General features: G+C 35.6%; 1 protein-coding gene across 1 annotated transcript in view; it reads left to right on the top strand.

Moving 5' to 3' along the window:
* The window catches only part of HOOK1 (hook microtubule tethering protein 1), a 68,662-nt gene that overhangs the window by 35,808 nt on the left and 14,912 nt on the right, over positions 1 to 17,942 (top strand). Inside the window, exons 10-15 of the mRNA XM_049617066.1 lie at positions 4,371 to 4,537; positions 11,415 to 11,555; positions 13,028 to 13,229; positions 13,782 to 13,892; positions 16,472 to 16,559; positions 16,639 to 16,699. Coding sequence (XP_049473023.1) covers positions 4,371 to 4,537; positions 11,415 to 11,555; positions 13,028 to 13,229; positions 13,782 to 13,892; positions 16,472 to 16,559; positions 16,639 to 16,699 — 770 coding nt within the window. The remainder of the gene's footprint in view (positions 1 to 4,370; positions 4,538 to 11,414; positions 11,556 to 13,027; positions 13,230 to 13,781; positions 13,893 to 16,471; positions 16,560 to 16,638; positions 16,700 to 17,942) is intronic.

Below are 17,942 nucleotides of genomic sequence, written 5' to 3'. Positions count from 1 at the left end.
AAAAAATCAGTCCCTTTGTGTTTGAACAAAGTTAATGTTTATATTTGAACAAAGCCAGTACCTCAAAATTAGGGGGCTTTCTATATGTTCTTCTTTCATGTTTCTTGGCCACAGTTATGTCACATGTTACAACAAATGCATACACATATACAAAGCATCTGAGATGTGTTATTGCCAAATAGGATCTTATTCACCTGCCAGAATACCTGATACAAAGAACAGAGGATTGAATCATTCAGGCCTTAGCAGTCTTATGTAGGATCTCTGTACATTTTCTAGAAATTCTTATTTGATAAAGAACACAAAATTCTATGTTAGAAGATGTGTTTGTTATACATAGTGAAGAGCATGTGATCACCTGATTTTAGCAGTAAAGTACAGACAACTCAAGTTTTTGATTCTAGTATTAAAACAGAATCAACCCTCAGATTATCTGCACACAGGAAATGAATGATTATATAATAGAACAAAAAGTAATTAATTAACAACATAGAATCCACATAGGTTCACATGACATATATCCCAATTTTATAAGGCACATTTTTTTTCATTTTTTTTAATGTTTATTCATCTTTGAGAGAGACAGAGACAGAACACGAGCAGGGGAGGGGCAGAGAGAGAGGGGGGTGTAGAATCCGAAGCAGGCTCCAGGCTCTGAGCTGTCAGCACAGAGCGCTATGTGGGGCTCGAACCCACAGACTGTGAGATCATGACCTGAGCTGAAGTCGGACGCTCAACCGACTGAAACACCCAGGCGCCCCATAAGGGAATTTGTTTTTGAGAAATCTTTACTTTTAATCATATGTTACTTGAGAGTTGTTTTTGAATTGGGGCAGAGGGGATTGTTTTAATACCTGACCAAATGTAGCAAAAAAAGAAAAATAAGCTGCATAGAAATGCACCAAGGACAGGTAAACAAGAAAAAGGACATAACTTGTGAAGTCAAAAAACCGACAGTCAAGGAAAGAAGCAGGCATGTGACATTGACAGAAGTGCTGCATAGCGAGTATCTGTTCTCCTTTCCTCATCCCTGACCCACGCAGGGGGATCCACGGGAATCTCGATACTTCTCCCTGCGGTCTACACAGTCAGGAGAGTCACCCTTCGATTCTTTTGTTTTCTTTCACTGGACTGGGGAGGAGCAGCTAAGACACTACGGGCCTGACTCCTGATAGAAGCAGTCTGTAGAGCTACACACTGACTGGGGAGAGGGCTGATGTCCAAAGGATTTCCTCCCTGGGAATGGGAGACACTGCTCAGCACTCTGGTGGAAGGTATTTAAACCTCAGAAGTGAGAGTGTAGCCCAGGTGTCGTAAAGACTGCGCCTTGCCTCAGCTTGCCCCCTCCTTCCCTGACCATTCCCAAGGCTGTAGAGTGGTGTGGAGGGAGCCATAATGAGAGAGGAAGGCACACTGGATCTTCAGTAGAGTGGAGACGTGTCAAGGAGTCTTCAGTCCATACTGGAACATCTGGTGTATCCTGACTGCCAACAAAGCACGAGTTAGATGGAAAGAATAGAAGCGTGACATCCGTGCAAACAGTGCAGACTAAAGTGCACGTAAAAGACTTCAGCCGAGCTTAGAAAAATAATGTTTGCTTCACGTTGTGGAACAGCTTCCTCAGAACACATCAGTAAAATAGATGGGGCGTGAAGACAACAAAGTGAGGTTTAAAAGAAAATTGCAGATGCACAGAAACTAATCACCGAATAATGGGAAACACTAGGCTTTATCCTAGGTAAGCCATTGAACTTCATGAATAGGAGAAGAACGAGTCCTTGGTTGTTCAGGTAGAAGAGGCAAATCACCCACAAAGACCAGACCATCAGTCTTCCCTACAATTTCAGTACCAGAATTTGGAAGAGCAGTATCTACCGAGTGCTTAGGGAAGCCGCATCGTGGCCAGATGAAGAGCTCAGATGCAGACTCACGAGCTGTTCTTGAAAAAACTGCTTGTTGACGGAGTCTAGCTAGCAAACATGTTTTAATCGAAATAAAGAATGCAAGAGTGGAGATTCTGTGGGGAAGGATCTGGTGAAGCTTGAATCCTTTCAAATACAGAACTGTGTTGGTTCTGTGCAAATTATGGTCATAAATTCTGATTCAGTAAATCAGGAAGCAGGTCTGATTATGTGTACTTAAAAAAAAAAGAAAGAAGAACTCCACGTGATATTTGGATGTGAAGTTTTGAGGAACTCCATTCCAATCAGGATATTATGGGACCTTCAGGCAAGTTATGACGTTTGCCAGTAGCTCTTATTCTGCCCTTCCAGCCACCATTCGTGACCCCCGGCAGCAGTCGGATGCAGTCCTTCACTTGCTGCGGTAATAATGCCATAGCAATGGTCACCCGTTCTTGCCTGGGGTACGTTAGAGAAGACATGCTCCTGCCCACCATTGTACAAGATACGTTTATATCTGAGGCAGTGATTTTCAAACTTTAATGTGATGACATTTTTATTTGTTTATTTTTTTAAGTGGGCTTCGTGCCCAGTGCAGAGCCCAATGTGGGGCTTGAACTCATGACCCTGAGATCAAGACCTCAACTGAGATCATGAGTTGGATGTTTAACCAACTGAGCCATCCAGGCAACCCATATATTTGTTTAAATAAGCAAATAGGACACAAGTGTTACATTAAATCTGGGTAATGTAAGAAAATGGCGTTTTTTTGTGTTTTTTTTTTTAGCTTTTTGAATTTTTCTGTCTCATTTTTAAATAATTCGACACAGGAACAAAGGAGAGAGAGACAAAGAAATAGAGAAGAAAAATAAAAACAGAGAAGGATAAAGGCAGGTACATAATGAACCTATGGAACTTGTTAAAGGAGATGTGTAGAACCACCACTGGACATTCTGTGTCATAGATGGGAGGGAGGGTGTGCAAGGAATTTGCATGTTTACTACCTTCTCCTTCACGTCTGTGGCTGAAGGTAGCTCTGGAGCCACACTGTGAAACATGGATAGGACCCAGGTTGGTTACACACCAGGTGTTGAAAACTGAATTTGCCCTTACCTACCTTATTTACGTGGTTCTTACACAGGTTGGAAGACTGAGGGCATTGTTTCTCTTTTGTGGATCTTTTTGTGACACCCTCTTCCCTCCAGCTAGAATGAGATTTTCTTTTCTTTGTGTCCCATCTCCTACCCTATGGTATGTTTCCACCAAAGCACTTTGAACATTTCCTGTTGTGTAATTATTTACATTTTTACCATAAGGATGCTAAGGGTACAAACTCTCCTCCTTTCTCATATCTCAGTCATTTAGGGTTGTACATGACAGGTAATAGTCACTAAACTGCTTGCATGGCAAGGATAGATGCATGCATTGAATTTAGGGAGAAAAATTGCTTTCTCCCATAGTCTTCCCGGGAAGACTTTTCTGAGCCTTTGTGTTGGTCATTGCCCATTGGTCATTGTGTTGGTCATTGTGTTGGTCAAAGGCAAGTATTTGTAACTTGCCTATACAGTGTTGAAGGCACTCACTTGCTTTTAATTTCCTATTAGTAGCTCACTGTGTCGGTATACAGCCTCCTTCCCATAACTAGGTTGAATTAATTACATCTATTGAAAAAACAATCGCAAACCTATGTAGTAATATGTTGAAAATCATAATAGGTCAACTTTTTTTCAAAGGAAGCTTAATATAATCATATGTAAACTTCTGGTCTTACATATGACCAGGTTACAGCCTTTTTAAAAGGTTTTAAAAGATGTTTTTAAATGGAAAAGAAAAAGAACTGAAGCAAATCATGTTTGTTGCATTAATATGTAAGTAAAGTGAAAATGTATCAGGTACTGATATCGATGTGATTCTAAATTTTTAGCCATTTTAAATTATAAGCAAACAGTCTCAATGTGCAAATGGATTTAGTTCAGCTTTTTGTTACTGATTCATTAACCAAATAATGTGCTTGTCTCTGAAGACATGATATGTAACTGATAATTTTCTGCTGTGAACCTAAAATAACTTTGTGCATGTGTGTGTATTTTAGCTTATTAGGTAACAGCATCCTAATAGTAAATTTATAACTAAAAGAGGAACAAATTAATTTTTCAAAGCTTATCAGTACATCAGACTTTAAAGACTTAGAAAAATTTTCTTACCGAAACTAGGGCAAGCATAACATTTTGAAGATATTCTCCTTGTATGTTTTAACTCGGTTTTCTCTGTAGTAATCAAATTACTTTGATTTCTTTTGTTTGACTCAAACATCCTAGACCCCAAATTCCAGCTTTGGAAGGATCCTTAGAAATTATGTTGTCTGATTGACCAAGCTAATTTAATGGCTTGGTCACATAGCAGTGTGGGGCTCTGGACTCTTAAGTTTTTTTTGCTATTGATGCTTATATTTGTGTATTTGTTTTTTAGGTGACTGCACTTCAAGATGAAAAGAACTCATTAGTTTCTGAGAATGAGATGATGAATGAAAAACTTGACCAGTTGGATGGATCTTTTGATGATCCAAATACAATGGTTGCAAAAAAGTATTTTCATGCACAGTTACAACTAGAACAATTACAGGAAGAAAACTTCAGGTAGCATTTTTAGTAAAAACCATTCCATGGGTTTCTGTTAAACCAGCAGTTAAGAAGTCCTATCAGTGATGAATTATTAAGCATTTTATAGTGTGCTATAGCATGCTATAACTTTATAGTATGCTTAGAACACTGAAAATAGAAGCTCTGAAAATATCAAATGGTGTAAATAGTTCCTGCCTTCATGGGCTTGCAATCTAGTTAGGCAAGTGGGATATGTGTATAAAAAGAAAACAATTCAAAATAACTTGTGATTAGGGCCAAATAAAGGCCATAGGCAAGTCCAATAGGAGTTTAAGGGAATGACTGCTGAGATCTGGGGGGAATGGGGTGTTTCTTACATAGGAGAGGGAACCTGATAATAAATGGAAAAAATGGAAATCTTAACCTAAAGAGGTGCCTTCTATTTAAATTTTTGTATTTTTTCTTTGAAAAAAAAGGTGGTGTACATCTTTATTTTTTATTTATTTTTTTAAATGTTTTTTAATGTTTATTTATTTCTGGACAGAGAGCATGAGTGGGGGAGGGGCAGAGAGGGAGGGAGACACAGAATCTGAAGCAGGCTCCAGGCTCCGAGCTGTCAGCACAGAGCCTGACACGGGGCTTGAACTCACAAACCGTGAGATCGTGACCTCAAGCCGAAGTTGGTCGCTCAACCTACTAAGCCACCCAGGCGCCCCACATCTTACCTTTAATAAACGCTGTCTCTTGTGTGCTAGTAGCCTGGCCTTGGACTATATAAGGCCTTGAGAAGAGGCACTCTAATTGTACTGTATGTATTTTTTGTTACTTTTTTAAAATATAATTTCAAACAAACACAGTAACAGTTGCAAGAATAGCACAAAAAACTCCTTTATATCTTTTGCTCAGATTCTGCAGTGGTTTGGCAGTGTTTTCCATTTGTTTTAGCGGTCTCTCTACATATTCTTACAGATGCATATATTTTTTCCTGAACCACTTGAGAGTACACTGGAGACGTGCACTTTTATCCCTGTATACTTTGGCATACATTTCCTAAAACAAGAATACCTTCTTATAAACCACAGTGTAGTGATTAAAATTAGGGAATTTGCCATTGATACATATTACCATCTAATCCACAGATTGTATTCAAATTCCAGTAGTTGTTTCATTGTCCTGTAGAGCTATTTTTTTTCCCGTTTCAGAATCCAATCCAGGATCATGCACTGCATTTAGTATTATTCTTACTCAATGGACTACACATCCATTACTGTCATCAGTTATTTGATGCTGGAATTATCCCAGATTCGACCACTGGGAATCCTTTCAATTGGCCCCTGTGTCCTTTCCAACCTGTCGCTATCCTTTGAGCACGTTCTTACTTTCCTGCACAACAAAATATTCTAGACTCATTCTCCTTCTTTCCAGACTCTGCAGTCAGCCATTTCTCCAAGGATTTTTAATTCCTTCTAGTGGAGAATGTTATTTAGAAACAAAGACCTGTGCTCCAAATGAGTGTTTTGGTCCTTGCTTCTAGGCCACTTTGGAGTACAGAGCTAGGAAATACACTAGCACAGGTTCCTACGACCGATGTTCACACTTGCCTGTGTCCACACGCTGGAATATACACATGTCTGCATTTATTCTGTTTCTCAGTATGAACAGTGAGTTCATATTGACATCTTTCCTTTTAGTCCCCTGTCTTCGGGGTTCATTCTGATCTGCATTTCCATGTTGTCAACTCCTCCAGTGGTGAGAAACCTGGCTCCCATTTTCCTGAACATATATTCTCATATACTTAATCCTAAAACACATAGAAAGCAATTTAAGAATTGCAGTCTTACCTTTTTAATACAAAATATTATTAGACTTCAGTATGTTTATGGTTCTTTTACAAGGTAACATTTACATGTTGTGAAATGAAGAAATACTGCGTCCAATTTAATGTGCTAATAACGGCATACATTTGTGTTATCACACTTTTATCAATATATGGTTCATTTCAGTCACTGAAAAAAGTTCTTTTATGCTCCTTCCCAGTCAACCCCTACCTCCCAGAGGCTAATTACTCTTCTGAGTAGTTTTCAGCATTGATTAGTTTTCTCTAATCTAGAGCATCATATAAATTGAATAACGCAGCATGAACTTCTTGGTGATTGGCTTCTTTTGCTCAGCATTTTTGTGAGCTTCATTTATGTTTTGAATGTATCTGTAATTCATTATTTTTTATTGCTAAATAGTATTCAAATATTTGGAATTATTCTACATTATACCACACTTTTATTTATCCATTTCCCTTTAGATGGGCATTTTGGGTTTCCCAATTGGGGTTAATATAAGTAAAACTAGTCTGAACATTATAATACAAGACTTTTTAAAGACATACGTTTTCTTATTTCCCATTGGTAAATACATACAGCAGTATTGCTGAGTTACGCACTAGCTGTTTAATTGTAAAAGATACTGCCAAACCGTTTTCCAAAGCAGCTATAACATTTTATACTCTATGAGCAGAGTTTGCTGCTTATTGCTCTAGTTGTTCTGTCTGGTAGGATATTTTGTTCTTATCTGTCTTTTTAACTTTAAACATTTCAGGGAAAATGTAGTAGTATTTCATTATGGCTTTAATTGGCATTTTTCTGACAACAAATGATGTGATAAGCCCCTTTTCAAGTGCTTATTGGCAATATATCTTACTTTGTGAAGTGTCTCTTCACACTGTTGAGCTGTTTTTAAATTGGGTTGTTTGTCATTATCAATTCGTTGTAGGAAGTTTTAAAAATTTGGATACAAATCGTTTTGTCAGATATATGCATAGTAATATTTCTTTTTTTTTCAACGTTTTTTTTTTTTTTTTTTTTTTATTTTTTTATTTTTGGGACAGAGAGAGACAGAGCATGAACTGGGGAGGGGCAGAGAGAGAGGGAGACACAGAATCGGAAACAGGCTCCAGGCTCTGAGCCATCAGCCCAGAGCCTGACGCGGGGCTCGAACTCACGGACCGCGAGATCGTGACCTGGCTGAAGTCGGACGCTTAACCGACTGCGCCACCCAGGCGCCCCCATAGTAATATTTCACTCATTCTTTGACTTGCCTTTTCATTTTTTAAATGGGGTCTTTCAAAGAGGAAAAGTTCTTAACTTAGATGATGTCTGATTTGTCAATATTTTTAATATTAGTGTTTTTTTGTGTATTGTCCAAGAAATCTTTGTCTACTTCCATGCCATGAAGATACTCTCTATTATGCTCTTCTAGAAACTTCACAGTTTTATCTTTTACATTTAAGGCTATAGTCCATTTTGAATTGTTTTCTAAAACAATGGTGTAAGGTATGGAGGTCAAGCTTTATTTATTTTTATTTTTTATTTATTTTGTTATTTTTTAAAGTTTATTTACTTATGTTGAGAGGGAGAGAACATGAGCAGGGAAGGGGTGCGGGTAGGGAGAGAATACCAAGCACGGCTCTGTGCTGAGAGCACAGAGCCCAGCACAGAGCTTCATCTCATGAACGGTGAGATCATGACCTGAGCCAGAATCAAGAGCTGGACACTTAACCAACTGAGCCACCCAGGCGTCCCTATTTTTATTTTTGTTTTCCATATGGATATCTAGTCGTTACAGTTGGATCATTGAAGATATTTTAATTTTACTCCAAATTGCTTTGTATCTTCATGAAAAATGGTATCATAAAATTGGGTTCATCTTCTGGACTCTCTAGTTGTTTTCTATTGATCAGATTGTCTTTATGCCTGTATGATGTGGTCTTGATTACTTTAGCTCTAAAGTAAGTTTAAAATCAGGTAGTATAAGTATTCCAACTTTGTTCTTTCTTTTCAAAATTTGTTTTGGCTATTCCAAGTCTTTTTGCATTTTCACATCTGTCAGTCAATTTCCATTTAAAAAAACCTTCTGTGATTATGATTTATGATTTAGGTTCTGTAAAATTGATATCTTAACTATATTGAGAATTACCATCTATGAACATGGTATCTTCATTTATTTAAGTCTTTAGTTTCTCCCAGCAATATTGTGTTGTTTCTAGCAGAGAAGTTTTGTGTTTTGTTAACTTTATTCCCATGTAGATGCTATTACCAATACAATTAAAATTATTCTGAAAAGTGGCTGCTAATATGTACAATTAATTTTTATATATTGAAACTCAAGCTTTTATTTTGAAACTTTTATGTCTTCTGAAACTTTTATGTCTTCACTTATTGATTCTAGAAAATGGTTTATGTAGAAAATTCTAAGGCATCCATAGTCATCTAATCTATTAATAGAGCTTTACATCTTCCTTTTAATTTCTGCCCTGTATTTATTTTTCTTGCATTGAACAAGAGAAGACATCTTACTTTATTCCAGGTCTTAGGGGGGAAATGTTCAATTAAGTACCATCAAGTATAATACTTGCTGTAAAGTTTTATAATGTGTTTTTTTTCTGTTTGAAGGAATTCCCCTTTATTTCTGGCTTGCTAAGAGTTTTTATTACTAATTGTTGATTTTTGTCAAATGATTTTTCTACATCTTGAAATGACAGTGTGGTTTTCTTTTTCATTCTTTCATTATGATTGTTGTATTTTTTGATTGTTGAACAATCTTATATTTCAGGGTTAGACCACTTTGGTCATACTTATTCTGCATATATATTAACTAGATTCAGTTTGCTTGTAGATTGAGAGAATTTTTTTTTTTTTTTTGGTTGTCTTCATAATAGATACTGGTCTATAACTTTTTTTCTCATGTAATGCCTTTTTTTTAGGTTGTCAGAGTTCTGCTAGTCTCATAGAATAATTGGGAAGAATTCTCTCTGTTTTCTGAAAGAGTTTATGTGTGAATGATATTAAACAATCTGAGCCTATGGTTTTCTTTGTGAAAGGGCTTTTAATGACAATATAATTTCATCAGTGCTCATAGGGCTTCTTAGATTTTCTGTTTCATCTATGTCAGTTTGATAAGTTGTGCTTTTCAAAGTATATGCTTATATTTAAGACGTTGAATCTATTGGCATAAAGTTGTTCATAATATTCTTTCATTGTCCTTTTAATGACTGTAGGAGCTATACTGATGCTTGCTTTTTCATTCCTGATATTGGTAATTTGTATTTTTTCTCATTTTTCTTGATCACTCTTACTAGGGTTTCATCAATGTTATTAATCTATTAACTTTATTAGCTTTCCGTATTATTAGTTGTACATCTCTGTTCTTTCTTTCTTTCCTTTTATTTACTTTGGATTTAATTTGCTCTTCTTTTCCTAGCCTCTTAAGGTTGAAATTTGGATTGATTTTAAGACTTTCTTCATTTCTAATATATAAGCCTTTAAAATTGTAAATTCTCCTCCAAGCACTGGTTTAGCCACGTTCCCCAAATTTAACTGGTTGTCTTTCTGTTGTTATTCTGTCTGAATTATTTTCCAATTTCCTTTGTGATTTATTCCTTGACTTGTGGGTTGTTTAGAAACATGTTGTTTAATTTCCAAGTATTTAAGGCTTTTCTAGACTTCTTATTGTGACTGATTTCTAATTTAAGTCTCTTATGGTTAGAGAACATATTGCATGGGATTGCAGTCTTTTGATATTTATTAATACTTATTTTATTGCTCATCATGTTTCATTGTGATTAGTGTTACATGTGCACTTGCAAAAATGTGTGTTCTGTCATTTTTGACTGACATGTTCTATACATGTCAACTGAATCATGTTGGTTAATAATGTTCAGATCTCTTCTGTATTTTTATGTTTAGTTTTTTTTTTTTTTTTTTTTTTTTAGTTCTGTCATTCATTAGAGACTGGTATTAAACAATGATTGTGGATTTGTGGATTTCTACCCTTGATTCTATCAGTTTTTGTTTCATGTATTTTAAAACTATTTTTAGGTATATATATACGTTGATGATATGGCTTTCTAGTAATTGACCCTTTTATAATTATGAAACATTTCTTTGATAATACTTTTTTTGTCTTGAAATTTATTTTGTTTGATGTTACCATAACCACCCCAATTTCCTTTGCTTACTGTTTTCATGGTGTTTTTAAATCCTTTTACTTTTAATCTGTGTCTTTATGTTTATAATATCCCTTGTATAATTAATGTATATTTGAGCTTTTTTTGTTTAGTCTGATAGTCTCTGCCTTTTCAATTGGTGTGTTTAACCTATTGGCCTTTTATGTAATTTTTGTTATGGTTGTATTTAGGTCTGTCAATTTGCTGTTTTTCATTTGTCATATCTATTCCTTTCCTTTATCTTCCTTTCCTGCGTTCTTTTGGAATCAAATATTTTTTTTTAATATTTGATGTTAAACACTGTATTGCCTTTTTCCTTTTTTTTTTAAAGTTTATTTATTTTGAGAGAGAGAGAGAGAAAAAAAAAAAACGAACGAGTGGGGGAGGAGCAGAATCCCAAGCAGACTCCTTACTGTCAGTGCAGAACCTGACATGGGGCTCAAACTCATGAACTGTGAGATCATGACCTGAGCTGAGTTCAAGAGTCAGAGGCTTAACTGAGCCACCAGACTTCCCCATCTTCTTACTTTTTGTTTTTACCATAGAGTTTGAGGTATTTATCCATAACTTACCATAGTCTACTTAGAGTTAATATTTTACCATTTCACACACGGTGTATATTTTTGAGTAATTATATATCTATACATTTTCTCTTCACCTTTTGAGATTAAAACCCCTTTTAGAACTAGTGATAACCAAGCACCATATTTCAGAAGTGAAAATGAAAATTCAGGACATTAGTTTATTCTCAGCCAGTTTTAAATCCGGGAGCCAGAAGTGTCTTATTCTTTTAGTCTTTCTTTTGAGTGTAGAATTTTAAAGAACATTTTAAAAGTATGTCTTGCTAAGCTCATGTCTCAGTAAGAAAACAAATAATGGAAATTACATTATAAATACTTATTTTGTTTATGCAAGGCTTGAAGCTGCGAAAGATGATTATCGTGTTCACTGTGAAGAACTTGAAAAGCAACTAATTGAATTTCAACATAGGAATGATGAACTGACTAGTCTTGCTGAAGAAACAAGAGCCCTGAAAGATGAAATAGATGTCCTTAGGTATGCCATGTCTGAATATAATTATGTCGCTTCTAAGTTATTAGTCATTTCAGTATTCCATATTTTAATCAGGGATTCGTAGGGTTATTTCTACATATCAAGTACTGATCAGTTTTTTCCAGGCTCCTAGTCTTTACTTAATTTATGCTTGTTGATAATAATTGCAGTTTAAGGATAATATTCAATCTTTGTTAACACAATTTCATATTAGAATTTGTAAACCCAAAATGATACCTTTTTCTTTTTTTGAGAGAGATAGAGAGTGAGCACACGCACAGCCAGGGAGGGGCAGAGAGAGAGAGAGAGAGAGAAAGAATGGATTTCAAGCATATCTGACAGCACAGAGCCCGATTGAGGCGGGGGGGGGTGATATCTTTTTCTTAAGATTGTGTAAACTGAATTACTTTTAGATACGTTTAGCTTCATCTCCTTGTACTCATTAGTTTATTTTGTGAACTTTTTACATGAGGGAAAGTATTCTCACAATCCATATTTCGGCATTTGATATAAAATAGATATAGGTAAGTATCTTAACATTTATTTCAGGGTTATCCCAAGGTTCTCTTACTGTCTTTGACAATATAAAATTTATATTTAGCTTTTCCTATGAATTGTTAGTCAAGCAAACAGACTATCCATATGCTCTTTATATTTTCTGTTAAATTTTCTTTTTTAAAAAAAAATTTTTAATGTTTTATTTACTTTTGAGAGTCAGAGAGAGAGACAGAGCATCAGCAGGGGAGGGGCAGAGAGAGAGGGAGACAGAATCCGAAGCAGGTTCCAGACTCTGAGCTGTCATCACAGAGCCCGACATGGGGCTTGAACCCAGGAACTGCAAGATCATGACCTGAGCTGAAGTCAGACCCTCAACCTACTGAGCCTTTTCTGTTAAATTTTCTTAATTAGCCATTTTGTTGCCCAGTTTTTATGTCCATTTGAAACAAAATCTTCCTACCATTCATTCGAACTTGCATGTGATGGAAAGTGATTTGGTTTATGTATTTATTTTTGCTCTAGTTGGCCAGGTAAGCACAACTCTAAAGGGATGTGCTTTGTCAAACAAATTATAAGTCAACTGCCTAAGTATATCAAATACTTAGAATAAAACTGCACTAAATGTTAAACACAAAGCAAAATTGGCCTGTAAGCTTCAGAGAAGCTTGGAATTGTTCAGTTACATTTACAAAACCATTCTTTTTTAGACATTGTGCTGTATGAAACGGTTTGATAATTTAGTGTGTCAAATTTAAGGCATTTTTGTTTTGATGCCTTTATAACAAAAAGGTTCCACACTGGACTTGAGTCTTTTTCTAAAGTTCTCACACAGTTTAATTCTTTTGCTGTCTGTCCGATTTTCTTTTCTGTTGTTTCAGCCAATTGATAGTTTATCTAGCTGACTAATTTTAGGGCCAGAATAGAAATGTTATGTGCATTTACTAGCTTTTACCCAGTAACATGTAGCTTTATTATAGGGCTACCTCTGATAAAGCTAATAAACTAGAATCAACGGTCGAGATGTATCGTCAGAAATTACAAGATCTGAATGACCTTCGCAAGCAGGTGAAAACTTTACAAGAAACAAACATGATGTATATGCATAACACAGTCAGCTTAGAAGAAGAATTAAAGAAGGCAAATGCAGCACGTACACAATTAGAAACGTACAAGAGGCAGGTAAGAAAATATGTCAATTTTTTTTAATCATTGTATCTGAAAGAGCTCAACTTTCTTATTCCTTCTGATACTTTAAGAATGATAGAGAGGTGAAGAACATTGCCTATAACCAGCTGTGAGCTTATTATGATGACAGATTTCTCCTACCTGTAATTTTAATTCCAGGATTGATAGTTGAGTTTGAGTTATCTAGGTCTTTCCCCTTTTTATTCTCTTCTGAGCTTGTATATATTGGGAGGCATTTTACTGCTTATTATTAGCATTTCTGGTAACTAATAATAATTGCCTAGAGAATGGAGCTATAGCCGGTAATATTCTGTTTAGCTATTTATCAAGCAACCTAGAGAAACAGTAGAGTACAAGAATGATTTTTTTATTAAGTTATTATTTGAGTATTTTAAAATTTATGTTAACTCTTATCCACATGCTATTTTCACAACTACTGAGGATTACTGGATTATATTCTTAGTCTAAGTTTTATTTCCAATCAGTTTCTTATTTATTGACCTCTGAAAAACTATTAATATTATATACTCTTGTTTTCGACAAAAGGTTCAAGATCTTCACAATAAACTTTCCTCTGAATCCAAAAGGGCAGATACACTAGCATTTGAAATGAAGCGGCTTGAAGAAAAACACGAAGCTTTACTTAAGGAAAAAGAGGTAAACATAATTACAGTTGATAAGTCATACGCCTGTCTTCTTTTAGTTTTTAATATTATCCTTGCTATTCTAAGATTGGAAGTCACATCAGTCAGTTCTTCTTCTGTCTTTCTCCAAATTAGAGTGTTGGTGTAAAAGGAAGTAGAAAGAATTCACCCTACAGTTTCGTTACTTTCCTTCCCAAGGGAAGATGGAGTCACAGAGGCAAGGCCCCTATGTCTCAGTGTGTGCGTTCCCATTCTAGACCGTTGGCTCCTTGAGAGCAGGCACCATAGGTGGGATTTTTTTTGATGGCTTTATTGAGATATAATGTATATGCCATCAATTTTGCCTACTTAAAGTGTACCATGCAGCAGTTTTTAGTAAATTTGTAGTTGTGCAGCCATCACCACAGTCAGATTTTAGAACACTCTCCTCACCCCATCAGTGTGCCTACTAGCAGCTGCTCTGTGTTCTGGTTCCCTCCCGCCCAGCTTCAGCAACCATTACTCTACTGTCTTTCTCTATAGATTTGCCCAGTCTGTCCAGAATATGTCATTATACACTTTGTGGGTTTTGTGACTGGATTCATTCATTTAGCTTAATGTTTTCAAAGTTTATCCATTTCGTGGTATGAATCAGTACTTTGTTTTCATGCTGAATAATACCCTATTCTGTGGACATACCACATTTTATTTATCCTTTCATCATTTTATGGACATTTGGGCTATTTCTACTTTTTTCCTATTAAACAGTTAACATGGCTATGAACATTTATTTACAGTTTTTATGTAGACGTGTTTCATTTCTTGAGTATATACCTATGAACGGTACTGCTGGATCATATGATAACTATGTTTAACCTTTTAAGGAAATACCAGACTGTATTCTGAAGTAGGTGAACCATTTTTCATTCTCAGCAATTTGTAAAGGTTTCCAATTTCTCCACATCCCTGCCAACACTTACCAGCCTTTTAATTTTAGCTGTCTTAGTGACTATGAAGTGGTATGCCATTGTGGTTTTGATTTGTATTCCCGTGATGACTGATGAATTTGAGCATCTTTTCATGTACTTGTTGGCCATTTGTATATCTTCCTTGAAGAAATTATCTCTTCAAATCACTTATTCACATACTATTTAAATTATTTGCCTTTTTATTATTGAGTTGTAAGAATTCTTTATATATTCTGGACATAAGCTCCTTCTCAGATGTATGATTTGCAAATATGTTCTTTTATTCTGTGAGTTGTCTTCTCACTTTTTTGATGGTATGGTTTGCAGCAGAATAGTTTTTCATTGATGAAATCAGAGTTAGCCATTTTATTCTTTTGTGTATTTTTTGGTAGTATTTCTATGAAGTCATTGAATAATGTGAGGTTATAAAGATTTATGTTTTTTGTTTTCTTTTAGTTTTATAGTTTTAGCTCTTATATTTATTCTGTGATAAATTTTGAATTTTTGTATATGGTATAAGAGTCTCAACTTCATTCTTTTCTGAGTGGTATTCAGTTGTCCCAGCACTATTGTTCTTTCCCTATTGAATTGTCTTGATACCCTTGTTAAAAATCAATTGACCATGAGCCTTTAGTGATAGATACATTATACGTTTGTCAGAACCCATAAAAGTAAAAAAGAAACCGTTAACCCTAATGTTAAAAATCAGGGACACCTAGGTGGCTCAGTCGGTTGGGCGTCCGACTTCAGCTCAGGTCATGATCGCGCGGTCCGTGAGTTCGAGCCCCACGTCCGGCTCTGGACTGATGGCTCAGAGCCTGGAGCCTGCTTCCGATCCTATGTCTCCCTCTCTCTCTGCCCCTCCCCCGTTCATGCTCTGTCTCTCTCTGTCTCAAAAATAAATAAACGTTAAAAAAAATTTTTTAAAAAAATCAATAATGGCTCATCAATTCTTTTTTTTTTTTTTTTAAATGTTGATTCATTTTAGAGAGAGAGAGAGAGAGAGACAGAGCGTGAGCAGGGGAGGGACAGAGAGAGAGGGAGACAGAGAACTCGAAGCAGGCTCCAGGCTCCACACTGTCAGCACAGAGACCGACACGAACTTGAACTCACGAGCCATGAGATCATGACCTCAACCGAAGTTGGATGCTTAACTGACTGAGCCACCCAGGAGCTCCCTCATCAATTCTTAAAATAACCACAAACTTTACCTCGCTCACTATTCAGAACACCTTTGCAAGGATCTAAGTATCAGCATTTCCATTTTGATGGTGTGGATCCTAAAGCCAAAGAACTAAATAACTCACCCCACATAATGTAACTAGGAAATAGGGAACCTGGAATTCAAGCCACGATCTATTTGCCTACAGAGTCCATACTTTTTACTAATTACTCCACAATTGCATATTTGTACTCTGTTGCATAATTACATCAGTTTGGTTCAAAGGTATATTATCTTTGAAATCACAAGATTTGTGTTGGGTAAAGATTATTTACATGATTTAGCACTAAAACTAAAATATTGTCATTTTTAAATAACTAAGCAACAATTAGGAAATTAGTTTGCTAAGATAAATTGTTATAACCATAAAGTACATTTCTTGTGGAAACAATTGTTTTGCTCATATAAACATTTCTTTTTTAGAGACTAATAGAACAACGTGATACTCTGAAAGAAACGAATGAAGAGCTTCGATGTTCACAAGTACAGCAAGATCATCTAAACCAAACAGGTGAATTTTGTTGGATTTTGAAAAGTTTTTTTTAATGATAGAAATGCTGGAATGTTGATGTTTCATTGTTGTTGTTTAGATGCATCTGCTACAAAAAGTTTTGAGAATCTTGCTGCTGAGATTATGCCCGTGGAATACAGGTAAATGTGTTTTTATTAATTGATAATGTTAGAAATGTGATTCTTTTCAAAAAATTATTAGCCTTTAAAATGTTCCATTTTATGAGTCATAGAGCTCAAAATACTTTGTCTCATCTGCTTGAGCTTCTTAGATTGTTATTGCTACTTTAGCAGTTTTAGGTCTTATCAGAAGTAAAATTTCACAGACTTGCTGAATGAGATACTCTGGTTTTTATGATATGACTTTTACTGTGTTGAACTTCTTTCCCTACCCAGAAGCTCTACGGAAAACCCTTTTTATACATGGCCTTTAAATCCACGTGGGTGAAGCCAATAGGAGAGGGGCTGTCAAATATAGCAGGAGGATTAAGCAGAAGTTAAATAAAATATAAATTTTAGAGATTCTTCTTCACCAGCTTTTATTTTCGTATTTTACTGCTATGTTTACTTGTAGGCATTTGACTAATCTGGTAGTTTTTATGGTTTTCTTTTTTGTGGTAAGAGTTTTATTTATTACTTCAAATTCTTTTTAAGCAGATTTATTGAGCTACAACTCACCCATTTACAGTTGTACAGCTCAGTGGTTTTTAGTGTAGTCCTAGAGTTGTGCAGCCATCTAATTTGAGAACATTTCATTTTCCCAGGATACCCTGTCCCTATTAGCAGTCATTCCTCATTCCTGCTTCTCCTCCAGCTCCAGCCCCAGGCAACCAAGAATTGACTCTTTGTCCATTTGCTTGTTACAGAATTTCATATACATAGAGTCATACAATATGCAGCCTTTTGTGACTGACTTGTTTCACTTAGCGTATAGCTTGCAAATTTGTTGACTTTCATTTTGTTCAACTTTTGTTGTTAAGACAGAGCTCTTTACCTGTTGGACTGGAAAGCAACTTGTTAGTTAGTATCCAGTGATATTAATATCACTTTAAAATAGCCATATGAGTCTATAGTTTAAAGTCATGATGCTGTCGTTCGGAAGAACACAAACTGAGATTAATTGAAATTAGTTGCTTCTGAGAAATTGCATTTAGGGAGGCAGGTAGGAGAACATTACTTTTTTCTTTAATATCATTCCTATCATTTGCATTTTAGAAAATATGTGTATGTAAACTTTTAATAAAGATTTTTTTTTAAACAAAAATAATCTAGAGACAGTGATAGGCCTGTCATCATGAAAGTATATTTAGAAATATTAAGCAAACTAGGGGCACCTGGGTGGGCCCAGTTGGTTAAGCATCCAACTTTGGCTCAGGTCATGATG

This window comes from Panthera uncia, assembly GCF_023721935.1.
Source record: "Panthera uncia isolate 11264 chromosome C1 unlocalized genomic scaffold, Puncia_PCG_1.0 HiC_scaffold_4, whole genome shotgun sequence".
Taxonomy (NCBI): Eukaryota; Metazoa; Chordata; class Mammalia; order Carnivora; family Felidae; genus Panthera; species Panthera uncia.
The sequence above is the reverse complement of the archived record's forward strand: the minus strand, read 5'-3'. Positions and strand labels throughout refer to the sequence as shown.